The sequence below is a fragment of the Corylus avellana genome, chromosome 11 (assembly GCF_965113065.1).
Source record: "Corylus avellana chromosome 11, dhCorAvel1.hap1.2, whole genome shotgun sequence".
NCBI classification, from domain to species: Eukaryota; Viridiplantae; Streptophyta; class Magnoliopsida; order Fagales; family Betulaceae; genus Corylus; species Corylus avellana.
Window position 1 is genome coordinate 8,415,950 of NC_142500.1, and position 15,843 is coordinate 8,431,792.

Genomic DNA, 15,843 nt, shown 5'->3' on the forward strand with positions numbered 1-15,843 from the left:
GTGTGAGGGGTTATCTCTCATGGCTGGTTTAAATAAATTTTGTTAGGAAATTTGACTACTCATGTCTTAGATCTAGTCTACTCGGAGCAGATCTGCTCTTTAACTATATTTATACATGAGTTAGTGGAAGATTGAAGTCATAGATAGCACCTGATTGTAAGAATTTTTGTTTCCATCCCTGACTTTGTAACCTCATAGCATGTGGCTATGATTTTTGCAGAGCTTTATGCTTTGTGCTATAAGAGCTTTTTGCTCTGCTCTATAAGTGCTTTATGCTCGTGATCTTTAATCAATGAAATCCTCAGATTTCCGTTCAAAAAAAAGTAAAATGAAAAGGGATATGGAGAGAAAAATGGAAACTTATAAATAGAGGAGTTTGTAATTGAATAAAATATTTTTGAAACTTTTGCATCTTCTAGCATTCATTTATTTGTTTTTCCCATTTGATTTTAGGGTTGAATATTTGATTATGATTTGATTCCCTTATGTATTGTTATCAATTTTTTAAGCTTTATTTATTTCGGAATGTTGGAGAATCAAATGATATTAATGCATTTTTTTAAATTAAGTAGGGGGCCTTAATTAAAGTTAATATATTGACAGCAAATATGTATTTAATTTTGTATTTTCTTTTATGGAAATTGTTTTATTAGGATTCATTAATTAGGGCCTTATTTATTTTATTTTATTTTTCTTTGAAAAAATGGAAATCTCTTATTCAATACCTCAGAAAAACAGATCTGGAAAAGATCACAAAGAAGGGATAGATTCTTCCCTTCGTATAATACCACAGATATCCGGTGGAACATTCTCCAACCAGGTTGCATCTGTGACATGGGTGGTAGCCATCTTGGCTAACCGATAAGCTGCATTAATGGCTTCTCTCGAAACATAGATAAATTGAGCATTCTCAAAAGTCCTCATTTCAGATTGAATCCCCTCCACAAAATGTCCATAAATGCTTGTACAGGGAGCCTCTCCACTGATATCCTTTACGATCGTCTGGGCGTCCCCTTCAAATATAACATTCCGGAATCCCAACTCCCTGCCGAAAACAATAGCGTAAAATGCTGCTAGAGCTTCCGCCACTACAGGTTTCGCCCTTGTCATCTTCGTCGTGCTACGCGCTACCAGAAAACGACCCGTTGACATCCGGGCAATGCAGCCAAGTCCTATTCTCCCTTGCTTCACGCCCATTGCAGCGTCCTAGTTCATCTTAATGTAATTAATTGGAGGTGGAGTCCATTTCCCCATATTTTGAGTATCTTTGTTCCTTGGTACAACTGGAGTTGCCTCTTCCCCCCTCATGTTTGCCTTATGAAAGTCCTCCAGAGCTTCACGTGCTTCCCGCAGAAGCTGGTTTGGGTCCATGAAAATTTCTCTGTGAATCACCGCATTTCCACTTAGCCATATGCGTCTCACTATCACTACAAAGAGCTCAATCTCATCGTTATCATAACTGTCCAAAAGCTTTGTAAAAACATAATGAAGGACTTGCCCACACATTTGCTATTTTGCAGTTTTTTTATCCCACAACCCCATACATCTTTTGCTAAAGGGCAACTCCACAGAATATGCTTGACAGTCTCCTCTTCTCTCTAACATATAGGACATGTCTTATCTTGCACCAACCCCTGCAGAATAAATTCACCCTAGTGGGGAGTGAATTATTCAAAGCCCTCCATATGAACATCTTTACCGCACTAGGAACATCAATTTTCCAACAACGTTTCTAGATGCCAACATTGTCTTATGTGGTTCCAACCCTCCAACCCTCAAGCTCAACTTCGTTTCCATCTCTAAGTGGTATGCACTCCGAACAAAAATGACCCCATTAGCAGTGCATTGCCAAATCAATTTGTCTTTGGTGGGGATTGGGCTTAGCGGGATACCTTTGATCACTTGGGCTTCATGTTCTAGAAAAATTTCATCAATGAGGGTGCCCTTCTAGATTCTAGAGTTACTATTAATAAGGTCTTCGACTCTAGCACTCGTCTCCAAATCCCTTCTTGGTGATTGGATCATATAGGTTGTCGGGGTTGGGAGCCACTTATCACCCCACACCCTAATATCTTAACCATTTCCCACCCTCCAAATAAGACCTAGCTATAAACTAATTTTGCAGCCATGATACTTCGCCAAGAGAACGAAGGGCGTTTCCCTACTTAAGCCTCCAAAATCGATGTTGAGGGATAATATTTTGGTCCAATAATTCTTGCAACCAAAGAATTAGGTGTTTGAAGGAGTCTCCACATTTTTTTGGCAAGAAGGGCTTTGTTGAAAGACACTAGAGCTCGAAAGCCCAAACCTCCTTCCAATTTTGCTTTTCCATTTTCTCCCAACTCACTGAATGAATTCTTTAGGTATTTTCTTTGTGCCCCCACCATAATTGCTGCATCATACCATGAATCTCCTTACACAAAGAAATTGGAAGAAGGAAAACACTCATACAATAAGTGGGAATAGCCTGAACCACCGCCTTTAACAAAACCTCCTTTCTCGTTTGTGACAAAAACTTGTTCTTCCAATTTTGGAGGCAATTCCACACTCTATCTTTGAGGCTTTGGAAAGCCTTCACCCTTGATTTCCCTACCAAAGTTGGCAGCCCCAAGTATTTATCATAGCTTTGAGTAGCTTGTAACCCCGAAAGTCTAGATATTTCATCCCTTTTTTCGGCCTTGTGTTGCGGCTAAAAAAAATGGATGTCTTATCCTTGTTGAGCTTTTGGACCGAGGCTACTTCATAGTGTTCCAAAATACGCATCAATCTTCTCCATTCCACCGAATTGGCCTTAAAAATAAAAGGCTATCATCAGCGAAGAAAAGATGGCTCAATCGTGGCCTATTCTTTGAAGTAGGCACCCCTGTGATAACTCCCTTTTGAGTCGCCTGAGTAATGAGAGAACTCAAAGCTTCCGCACAAAGAATAAAGAGGTATGGAGATAGTGGGTCACCTTGTCGGATTCCCCTTGAAGGCCTTATATTTCCAACCGGTTGTCCGTTAACCAAGATGGCATATGAAACTATACGTACACACTCCATAATCAACTCTATCTGTCTAACAGAGAAGCCCATCTTTCTCATTACTGCTTCTAGAAAATCCCACACCACACGATCGTAAGCCTTGCTCATATCAAGCTTTACCCCCATAAATCTCACCTTGCTCCACATAAGGGTGTGCATAAAGTGTATTGTTTCATAAGCTTCTAAGATATTATCCGTTATCAATTTGCCCGGAATGAAAGCACTTTGGTTTTCCGAAATAAGTTGGGGAAGCACCCTCTTTAAACGGTTAGCCAAAACTTTTGAAATAAGCTTCTAAGTCACGTTACACAGGCTAATTGGTCTAAAATCAGAAACATTAGAGGGATCCCTTTTTTTTTTTTGGTATCAAAGCAATATGTGTTACATTAATATTCGCATCCATCTTGGCACGATATAGGAAATGAAGGTCTGCTTTACATACCTCTGGCACAATAGTAAGCCAATTTTGTTGGCAAAAATTTGCTGTAAACCATCCGGTCCCGGTGCTTTTAGCGGTGCCATTTGGGTCAAAGCTCCTTCAACCTCATCAGCAGAAAATGGAGCTTCCAATTGTGCGTTCATCTCTATGGAAATCCTCCCTATAATAGCATTTGTACATCTTTCCACATTATGTGGTTGACCACCCATCAAAGAAGATAGTACAACTTCTTTAAACCCATTTTCTTTTGTCCAGCCTGCATTCAAACTCTTCTTTTATTCTCCTTCTTAGCTCTATTATCCGTAGTAAGAAGCAAGGGGTGATGATCAGAACTGGGACAAGCCAACATTGCCACTTGCACATTTGTCCACAAAGAACTCCAATCCACGTTTGCTACAGCCCGATCTAGACGCTTCTGTGTATAGTGATCTCCCAACCTCCCATTATTCAAAGTGAACTTTGGTCCTGTAAAACCCAAGTCATGTAGCCCACAGTCCTCCAAAGCACCCTGAAACTAAACCATCTGTCCACGAGCTCTAGATACAACCCCCTTCTTCTCCGATAAATCCACAATCTCGTTAAAATCACCTATACATAGCCACGAAAGTGGTTGAACATGTGATAAGTGAGGTAAAAGAGCCCAAGCTTCCTTCCTGTTTGCGGTTTTGGGGTGGCCATAAGAACCCGTGAATTTCCAAGTGACTCCCATCCTTCCATTTGTAACAACGACATTAATATGCCGTCGGCTGTAATTTTGTATGTCAACACCCATTCCATCCCTCTATAACAAAATCAAACCGCCGCAACGCCCCACACTATCCACTACAAACATATGGTCGTAACCCAGTTTTATTCGCAAATAACAACTTTTTTATTAATCAATTTTGTTTCCATAAGAAAAACCAAAGCGGGTTTCTTATCCCTCACCAACTGGTGTAGGTCCTGAACTGCCCGAGGTTTCCCAAGCCCTCGGCAATTCCAACTTAGTATACTCATTGCGACAGGCAAGGCTTTGACACAGCCTCCGCCTTATCTTCATCACACTGTTTTGAAGTGGACCCACCAACCTTGACCATTTTCCTGCTTGAGTTTTCCACGAAACCCTGTTCTTGTTTTTTTCCTCCCAGCCAAAACATGCATAGAATTTGGTTTCAACATGGTGCACCCAGAAGACCCTACCTCCACGTGGTCAACTAACGTGTCTTGCACCATATTAAGCAAACCAGCTGTCATCGCTTTCTCTCCCTCCATAACTCCCCACACCATTTTTTCCTTAATAGCATCCCATTGACCTAAATATACATTAGGTGAGCCCCCCGAATCAAGCTCATTTGAGCAAAGATCTTAAAAAGCGATTGAAGCTTTTTTTTTTCCCCATATATTCACCATAACAACTAGATCCTGAGTATTGAGTACCCGTGATTTTCTCTCTCATATTTCTTGCCACCCCGATATTATTACCTTCCACGTCCTCTCCTCCCCTCACTCTATTTTTTGATTTTTCGCTTCCCCAAACATCCTCTCTTTGATCACCAGACTTTAATTCCTCCCTTTCTGACCTAAGAGAGTTTCCTGGATTGCCGCTTGCCTTGTGAGCAATTGACAGGCTGTCACTTTGACCAGACTTTCCTTTCCTGCCCTTCCCCGGCATTGCCGAGGTTCTCGTGGAGTCTCCTCCATTGCCGTCTTCCACGTTTCCTCCATCCTCCCCTTGATCTTGCCCGACCTGGAACTAATTATCAACGTCAAAGAAACAAGATGTTGGCGTATGGCTCCTCTATGCCTTCCTTCTCCTCTACCTTCACCCCTACTAGCCGATGGAGCCACTTGCAACCATGTCCCAAACTCTACCTCATTATCAGCTCCCTATGCTTGACGACCCCCAGGTCTTGTACAACCTCGGCTACCATGTCGAATGGTTCCGCATTTGAAACAAAATCTAGGAATCTTCTCGTATTGAAAAACAATCCATATTGACTTATCTCTAAGTTTTAGACGTCTCCCTCGAGAGAGTGGTTTGGATAAATCCAAAATTATTCTCACTCTCAGAAACTCCCCCCAGCCAACCCCTTCCTCATCCACGTCAACTTCCTCCGCTTGTCCCACCATGCACCTATTCGGAGCCCCATCACCTTGCTCATGCATGCTAATGGTAAATTGTACATGCGCACCTAGAAAGCCGCCTTCTCAAAATCTAGTTTCGTCACTGGCGTGAGTCCATCGAATTTCGCCAATGACACTAGATTTCCATTGAACATCCATGCGAGTCCCTCCATATCAAGTACATCTCTAAGGTTCTATTGACCACCTCGATTTGCCCATCCGTTTGAGGATGATAGGTTGAGCTAAAATTAAATCTAGTACCTTGTAAGCGAAACAGCTCCTTTCAAAAATATATTGTAAATGTGGAATCTCGATCTCAGACAATTGAAGTGGGCATCCCATGTAATTTGAAAATGTGCTCAAAAAATTCATGAGCCACAGCAAGTGCTGTGTATGGGTGTTTGAGTGCCATGAAGTGGGCATATTTGGATAATCTATCAACTATTACAAAAATAAAAGATTTACCTTGAGAGTTGGGTAATCTTTCCACAAAATCCATTGAAATATCACTCCAAATTGCCGTGGGAATTGGCAATGGTTGAAGTAGACCTGCTGGGGATGTTAATTCTGATTTGTTGCATTGACAGGTGTCACACTCCCTTAAATAAGCCTTTATTTGTGAACACACTCCTTGCCAATAGAACACCGATTTCAAATGTTGCCATAATTTGTGAAACCCCTCACGAGAACCATTGTGACACTAATGAATTATGGCTCTTGTCAATGGGGAGTGAGGACGTAAATAGATTCTAGCCTTGTAAAAAATTAACCCGGCCTTATAACTCCATGGTTTCCTTGCAGCTCCTTGCTGGATTTTTTTAACTAAATTCTGCAGCTCTTTTTCTTGTGCTATTTTTTCTTTAATAGGCTCTATCCAATTAGGAACTGGATTAGAGACTGCCTTCAACTCATTGTGGTCTCTTCTTGAAAGGCTATCTGCTATGGAATTCTCAAATCCTTTTTTTATATTCAATTGTGAAATCATACCCCATCAATTTCACCAACCACTTTTGCTGTGCCTCGGTGGTGATAGTCTGCTCCAACAGGTACCTTAGGCTTCTTTACTCAGTACGGACGACAAATTGTTGACCCAACAAGTAGGGAGACCATTTTTGTACAGCTGCAATAAGAGCCATCATTTCTTTTTCATAAGTTAAGACAGATAAATTTTTTCGTCTAATTGCCTGGCTAAGAAATGCAATGGGACTCAAATCTTGCAAGAGGACTGCTCCAATCCCTGCACCTAATGTGTCGCACTCCACCACAAAGGTTTTGTTAAAGTCGGGTGATGAGTGCCAAATATTGTATATTTGGGCCCCTTAACTTGTATTTGTTAAGCCCTTATCTTTGTTATTTTCTGATATTTTCGTTAGTTTTGGTGTCTTGGCACTTTGCAGGTTATTAAGAGAGAACTGCGGGTTGAAGGGGAAAATTGCAAAGAAATTGAAGGTTTCTGGAAGTGCGCTCGAGCGCAGGAGGACTACGATTGAGCACACGTCCACGTTAGCCCTACGCGCAACGCTTAAGTGCTGCGCCGCAGAAGCCTTGAAGACCCGAGTGCGCTTGAGCGCACCTAGAATGTAATTGAGCGCAGTCACGCTAACATGGCAGCGCTAAAGCCCTAATTTTTTAGTATATAATGCATTCTTTTCTATTGTAAACGGATGGGGAGGCGCTGTTTAGAGCCATTTTTCGACTTATTGTCGTTCTTACGCTCTATCTACATTTCTCTTTGTAAGTTTTAGGTTTTCTATGATTTTAAGTCATTTTAATATGAGTTTTGTAATCATGAGAGGCTAAAACCTTCAATAAAGGTTGAAGATGAAGCCTTGTCATTGATAAACAATCACGTTCTTGTCGTTTTATCTATACAATTTGATGTTTGATCAAATTGTTGTTCAAATTCAATTCAACTGCTTGATTAATTTCATTTGATTGAAAGTTGTGTCTTTTATTCATGCAAAGTTTTATATTCGTTGTGTTTCATCCATGGTTATATCGAATGATCTGATTGAGAACGGATATCCATTGTGATTTGTATATCAAACGAATATAGTGGATGATTTGATCTCAATTGGATATTCGTTGTGATTCGTTTAATGGTTGGATTCATCGAATGATTTAATATGCATGTCTACGAATTTGAATAATGTATAAAACTTATTGTTTGTCAGTTGTATGTATAAAATGCAAGAATGTGTTGTTTGATTTGGGGAGATGGATTTAGAAAACCTTAGTGTTTTTCCATTAATTGTTTTTAATCATTTTAATTAGTTTATTTTATTTTGCACGACATAATTCGAAAATGCAGAACTAGGTTAAAATAGAGTTAGTTTAAATAGAAATTAATTTTTGAAACACAACTCCTTGAAGTTCGACCTCACACTTGCACTATCTACACTACACACGACTTGTGCGCTTGCGAGTTATTCCATTTGCACACACCATCGGGTAAAGCTAATACCGGCCTTGGGGTCATTGCATGTTTCAAGCTGTTGAAGGTCTTATTGGCTGCCGCATCCCATTCAAAGGCATTTTTTTTAGTAGTTGTGTTAAGGGGCTAGCAATCGAACCATAACCTTGTATAAATTTTCTGTAGTAGCCGGTTAACCCCAAAAAGCCTTGCAAGGCTTTGATGTTGGTTGGTTTTGGCCACTACGTCATTGCTGTAATTTTTTATATTTCCATAGCTACTCCTTGGCTAGAAATCATGTGACCAAGATAACTAATGGAATCTTGCCCAAATTGGCATTTCTCCTGTCGTACAAATAATGTGTTGATGTGGCATTTTTGTGACAAAAAATATCAATTATAAAAATAACCACTCGCAATAGGACGAATCATGTAGCATAGGGCTATAAAGAGGATGTCGAACCTCAAGGACTGCAGGGGGTGTTGTTATCAAGTTTTTTAAGATATAACTTAATTTAAAAGAGATTGATTTGATTTTGTTTTTATAAAAGTAAATGCATAAAAATAAAGATAAAAAGTATGAGAGATAGAATAGGGGGTTGATTTCACCACTAATTGCATAACAATGGTTAATCAGATTTAATCCAGAAATTCATTATATGCATGTTATAAATAAACAACAAACTACCTTATTAAAGAATAAGTATAATCCATCTTTGATTGACACAGATCGTCCACCTAACCAGTAAGATGCGGTACGACCCGTCTTCCCTAGGTATGAATTATCAAATTCTATAACAGGATACATATAATCAATGAATAAGTGTAACCCATCTTCGGTTGGCACGGATTGTCTACCGAAATTACACTAAACTAGGGTGTAATACAATCCGTCTTCTCTAGGCATGGCTTATCAAATCCTATTGAGCATATGTCAATTAAACCCATTGTATAACCATTATCCCCATAATCACATAAACAATAATGATTTGATTTCAATAAAAGTAAAAGACTTTCTAAGACAAGAGAAGACTTTCACAAATATTGAATTTGAAATTAAAAACAATTGCATTTAATAATTAAGAACAGAATCAAAAGGTAGCAATTCTCATAGTTATACAATCAACATGCATAAACTAAAAACATAGAAATTAAATACAATTAAACCATTGTTACTTGGAAATGGCTACATCAACACCCTATTACAGAATTAGCCACTCATCGGGGTGCTAGGATGGCCCCCTGCCATGGATTATCTCCTCTTCAACTTGTCAGGCCTCCAAAAAGATTTTTGTACCTAAAACTAAGCACACCTTCTCTTGAAGGCTAGGGGTCTATTTATAAGGAGCAAACAAGTCCTATAAGCCCTAGGAAACCTAGAAAAATCGTAATTCACTCTCCTTGTCAAATTAGGAAGCAATCCTAGTACAAATCGACATAGGATTCGTCCAGATTTACGTTCTTTTATTGCGGGCCGATCTTGGCATAGAAAATGTCCGAATTAGGAAAATCATATTTCACAATGATTTGTAGTATTTTGAGTTAGATTTCTACTGCCGCTAGAATCACCTCAATCCAATATTTACACAAAAAGTTATGGCCAAAATACTGAGGCATGTACTGAATCCAAATTTGAATCCAATCCGATTTTGACTCCAATTAGAGAAATTTCGATTTAATCCCTTCCTTTATTTGATTAAACTTAAGCACAACATATAGGTCCTCTGTTATGATTGGTTAAGCTTAATCATATCTTCTAGGTCTTCTCAAAGTGTGCTTTTACGCTCAAAATCAATGGAATTAATAGCATATTTATTTATAACCTGAAAACAATAAAAACAAAACAAAATCAAACAAATAACAACGCTAAGGAATTAACATATGCAAATTAAGGGGATTGAATGTGCAATATTCGGCGCTTATCATGTGTTGTTTTGTAAAATTGACAACACTTCTCTTAGGTGTACCAAATGCTCCGACCATGTGTTGTTGTATATTAATATATTGTCAAAGAGAACCAAAACATACCTTCTTAATAGAGTTGGGAAAATCTGGTTCATGAGGGCTTGAAAGGTTGAAGGTGCATTTGTCAACCCAAACGGCATCAATAGGAACTCATAGTGCCCATGATGAGTTCTAAATGCTGTTTTTTCGATGTCATCTCTTGCCATTCGGATTTGATTTTAACCAGATCGGAGATCGAGTTTAGAAAAAACTTGTGCTCCATTTAGTTCATCCAATAGCTCATCAATTATCGGGGTTGGGAACTTGTCTTTGATGGTAACTTGATTGAGTGCCCGATAATCTACACATAGCCTTCACGATCCATCATGTTTTTTTACTAGTATCACTGAGGATGAGTATGGACTATTGCTTGGACGAAAAAATCCCTGACTGTAATAGACCCAACACAATCTTCTCAATCTCATTTTTCTGGTTGTGTGGGTACCTGTAGGGTCTCACATTAGTTGGCCCACTCCTTGTTGTCAACGTAATTTGATGGTCATGGCTTCTTGTCGGTGGAAGACCAAGTGGCTCATCAAAGAGGTTTGAGAACTCTCTTAAAATGGGCATGATTTTCTGTTCAGTGGGACTTGTTTCTTTTTGCTGGATTCGAAGGACAATAGCATGCAAACTACCCTTCAAGATGGTTCCAGGTGTCACTACAAAAAAACAAATTTTTTTTGACTGGAGATTTCTGACGTTTTATGGTGTTCGACGCGTCAGAAAATTTTTCTGACGTGTCGTTTCTGACGCGTGTAGATTGTCAGAAACATAGGTGATAGGAAAAAAAATTTCCTGACGTGTCAGTGGGTAGAACGTCAGAAAATTCTGACGTTCTACTGTCTCACACGTCAGAAAATTTTCTGACGTGGTAGTTCTGACGCGCGTCAGAAAATTGAAAAATTAAATAAAAAATTATTTTTTTTTTCAATTAAAAAATTTATTAATTTAAATTAATTTTCAATTAAATTATTATTATTATTTTTTTGGAATTAATGCTCTGCACGACAGCTCACTCACGCTACCGTGCAGATCTGTGTTTCATGGTGCAGATTTGCACCATGGTGCAGAGATCTCTGCACCATGAAACACATTTCTATGGTGTAGAGATCTTGATCTCAATTTTCTCTCTGTCTCTCTCTTCTTTTCTCCAGCTCTCACTTTTCTCTCTCTCTCTTCTAATCTTCTTCTTCTTCTCTTCTCCTTTTTTTTTTTTCTTATGCTTCTCTTCTTCTTCTCTTCTCCCTTTCTTTTTCTTCTGCAGCTTCTCTTCTTCTTCTCTTCTCCCTTTCTTTTTCTTCTAGAGCTTCTCTTCTTCTCTTCTCCTTATCTTTTTCTTCTTCTCTTCTCCTTTTCTTTTTCTTCTCGTTCTGAAGAAATTTTTTCTATCTGCCATGGAGAGAAGGGAGAATATTGAGAGAGGAGAGAGAGAGAGTGTGGGAAAAATAAATGAGGAGGGAAGAACACCAATTTCTAATGCTGATGTGGCAAAACTCTTGTATTGTTTGCCACGTCAGAAAATAGCAATTTTTTGGTAGTGTGTACATGGTTGAATGTGACACACCGACCCACACTTTCTTCTCTTGACCTCCCTTCCCATGTCTTTATCTTCTACCAAATGGTGCACTGGCAGCTTGACACCTCTTAGTTCAACCTCCCTATTTTTCCATTTAAACCTCAATAGTTTTGCAAAATCCCACCAAATTGGTCCTAACAAGCGAAGCCACGGAGCGCCCAATGCTACTTCACAAACATCCATGGGTAGTATGAAAAAAATCTATGGAGAATGGCTCACCTTGAAGCCATAGTGATACTCCTACTCACATGCCCGTGCAATTGATCTTCTCCCTATTTGCTGCTGTGACTTGCATCCTCCCTATGTATGTAGGTTTTGAAGGATAAAATACTAGTTTACAAACTAGTTACCTTTCTATTTCTCTCTCTCTCTCTCTCTCTCTCTCTCTCTCTTTTTATTACTAAAGACAAAAAATAAATTAGACTAGAGAAGAGTGGAGGAAATCTTCTTTGTATTTCACTTGTATTGAAAATACATCTTACGAAGCCTATAAATAGAGGCATTCAAAGACTAACTTACAAGGCTTTTACTTCTCCTTATTTATTGTATTAAATAACAAAAAACTCATCACTAAGTTAAGACTTCAGTTGAGAATTAAATAAACACATGAGTTTAGAAAAACTAAAGTCCCTTATTAATTAAAAGAACTTATAACTTCTACCATTTGAAAAAACTTTCTTGCGTTTTGATTTGTTTAGTTTCCAACACGCCCCCTCAAATCAAAACCTCCTCATGCCAAGCATGTCTCTTAGCCTCGTGAAAATTGCACCTGATAATGGCTTAGTAAATATATCTGCTACTTGTTCAGTGGTGTGGCAATACTGGAGCTCTATTGTCTTCTGCTTGACATGGTCTCTAAGAAAGTGGAACCTAGTGTCAATGTGTTTACTCCTCCCATGTTGCACTGGATTCTTTGCTAACTTTATAGCTGATTGGTTATCCACATAAATCACAGTCGGTTCTTCTTGTGGATGTTCCAGTTCCTTCAAGAGATTCGTTAGCCATATAGCTTCACAAACAGTAGACGAAGTAGCCACATACTCCGCCTCACAGGTAGACAAGGCTACAATTCCTTGTTTCTTGGATGTCCAAGAAAATGCTGTAGAACTAAGATAGAACACATACCCAGTAGTACTTTTCCTCTCATCTTGGTCACATCCCCAATCACTATCTGAATGACCAACTAATTTCGCTTTATCTCCATAGGCATAGAATAAACCAAGATTCAGAGTGCCTTTGATGTACCTTAGGATCCTTTTTGCAGCTAACCAATGAGTTTCCATTGGTGTCTCCATGTATCGACTCACAAGTCCAACTCCATAGACAATATCTGGCCTTGTGATCGTCAAGTACCTTAGACTTCCAACCAAACTCTTGTAAAGAGTTGGTTCAATAACTCGACCATCTCCTTCTTTTGACAACTTTATGCTTGTTTCAACTGGGGTATTCACAGAGTTGCAGTTACCCATCTTGAATTTCTCTAAAATCTCCCCCATGCACTTCTTTTGGGATATGAAAATTCCATCATGTTGTTGCTTCACTTCAATACCAAGGAAATAGGACATCAACCCATTGTCTGTCATCTCAAACTCCTTAAACATTGATTGCTTGAATTCCTTGAACATTTCACCATTATTTCCTGTATATAACAGATCATCAACATATAGGCAAATGATTAGAAATTCACCACGATGGTTTTTCTTCATATAAACAGCATGCTCATATGGACATTTAGTGAAAGCCGTTTTGATGAAGGTAATTATCAATGCGTGCGTTCCAAGCTCTTGGTGCCTGCTTTAAGCCATATAACGCCTTCTTAAGGCGGTACACCTTGCTTTCTTCTCCTTCCATTATAAAACCTTCCGGTTGTTGTACGTACACCTCTTCTTCAAGGATGCCATTGAGAAAGGCTGACTTGACATCAAGTTGGTATATTTTCCAATTGTGATGAGCGGCAAGTGCGATCAACAATCTCACTGTGTCAAGTCTCGCAACTGGTGCAAAGACCTCTTCATAGTCGATGCCATACTTTTGTTTGTAGCCTTTAGCTAGAAGTCCTGCCTTGTATCGAGAAACTTCACCTTCTGCAGTGCGTTTGATCTTGTACACCCACTTGACACCAATAGCCTTATGGTTTGATGGGAGTGTTGTCAACTCCCAAGTGTCATTCTTTTGAATAGCATGTATTTCCTCCTCCATTGCGGATCTCCAATAATCTTCTTCAACGGCTTCTTGAAAGGTAAGAGGCTCATGATCAGCATATAGGCAGAAAATATTAGTCTCTCTATCTTCTGTTTGCTCATAGATTTCCTTGAGACTTTCATCTTACTTTGATTTGTGGAGGATTTGCTGCTGCTACCTCTCATAGAAGATGTAGAGTCCCTCTGTCCTGCGGACGGTGTGGTAGGCTGAGAAGATGGTGGGGTACTTGGTGGAGCTTCTGTTGAAAGCTCTTCAAGCTCCTCTAACACTTGTTGTTCTTTCGCCTTCTCTTCATCGCTCCAGCTCCACACACTTTCTTTATCAAAGATAAAGTCTCTACTAACCACTATTTTCTTTGTTAGTGGATTGTAGAGCTTGTATGCTTTCGACTCTTCGCTATATCCGAGAAAGATACATTTTTCACCACGATCATCAAGCTTCTTCCTCTTGGATTTGGGAACTTGAGAATATGCAACACACCCAAAGATTCTTAGGTGTGCAACACTTGGCTTGTGGCCGCTCCATGCCTCTTGAGGTGTCATATTCTTGACACTTTTGGTAGGACATCGGTTCAGTAGATAAGATGAGCACGCCACAGCTTCTGCCCAGAATTGTTTTGGTAGCCCTTTCTCCTTGAGCATAGTTCTGGTCATATTAAGAATGGTACGGTTCTTTCTTTCGGCAATCCCGTTTTGCTGTGGTGTGTAAGCAGCAGTCAAATGATGCTTTATGCCTTGTTCCCTGCAATACTTATTAAATTCTTTTGAGGTGTATTCTCCACCTCGGTCAGAACAAAGAGTTACAAGCTTATGGCCACTTTGATTTTCAACAAGGGCTTTGAAGTTCTTGAATACAATAAAGGCACCTGATTTTTCTTTAAGAAAATATACCCAAAGTTTTCTGCTAAAGTCATCGATGAAGGTAATAAAGTATCTATTACCTCCTAAGGACATGGGCTCTATTGGTCCACATATGTCGGTATGAATCAGTTGCAATGGTGATGTTGCTCTCCAAGATTTGCTGCTGGGAAAAGGAAGTCGTGCTTGCTTGCCAAGTATACATCCTTCACAAACGTTGCTCGGTGGCTCGATCACTGGTAACCCATGCACCATGCCAAATGAAGATAATAGCTTTAGGCCGTTGAAATGTAGATGGCCAAAGCGAAGATGCCACTTCCATGATTCACTTTCCTTAAGTCCATAGAAGCACTTCTCAGACTTTGTGTTAAGATGTAACGGGAACATGCGATTATTGGTCATTGAAACATGAGCCACAATTCCTCCACGTGTATCTCTCAAAATGAGAGAGTAGTTCTCCATATGTATGGTGTACCCCTTTTCGAGCAACTGCCCAATGCTAAGAATATTGATTTTATATTAGGCACATAATTAACATCAGAAATGTACCCTTTCTTACCATCATTTTGATAGATTTTTATCTTCCCTTTGCCTTCAACTGAGAGTTTGGAAGAGTCCCCCAAATTCACATTTCCGTGAACTCCTTCTGTGAGTTCTACGAACAGATCTTTCTTCCCACACATATGATTGCTTGCGCCAGAATCGAGGTACCAAACCTCATCTTGTGAATCTAAAACATCATGAGCGAGAAGTAATATAGAATCACTACGAACCTCATTTGTTGCTTCTGCAACATTGGCTTGCTCATCATCTTTGTGCCAACAATCCGAGGCATAGTGTCCAAACTTCTTGCAGTTGTAGCATTGGATATTCTTGGAGTTTCCACGTCCATATGTGGATCTTCCTCTTCGTCGATAACCTCCTCGTCCTCAACTTCTGAAGCTTTGAGTCTCCGGTTGATTTTGACGTGGTTGTTGGAAAATACCACGCCCTCGGCCTCTACCACGACCACAGTAGGAGTTGAATTTGCCTTGATCATTTAGAGTCAGTTTTGACTCTAATGCTTGTTCTAATACACTAGAACTAGCATTCTTCTGCATCCTTTGCTCATGTACTTGTAATGAACCCAACAACTCCTCAATTGTTAGCTTCTCCAAGTCCTTAGACTCTTCGATAGCTACAACTACATGTTCAAATTTAGAGGAAAGGGATCGAAGTACCTTTTCG

At 39.5% G+C, this 15,843-nt stretch overlaps 1 protein-coding gene across 1 annotated transcript; it reads right to left on the reverse strand.

Moving 5' to 3' along the window:
* Positions 1-750: 750 nt before the first annotated feature.
* On the reverse strand, positions 751-1,197 carry LOC148583061 (uncharacterized). Its single transcript, XM_088511524.1, has one exon. It carries the CDS (start codon positions 1,195-1,197, stop codon positions 751-753), a length of 447 nt encoding a protein of 148 aa, XP_088367650.1.
* Positions 1,198-15,843: the final 14,646 nt, after the last annotated feature.

Coding starts and splice junctions, on each gene's coding strand:
- LOC148583061 (XM_088511524.1), bottom strand. CDS start 1,197: ATGGGCGTGAAGCAAGGGAGAATAGGACTTGGCTGCATTGCCCGGATG.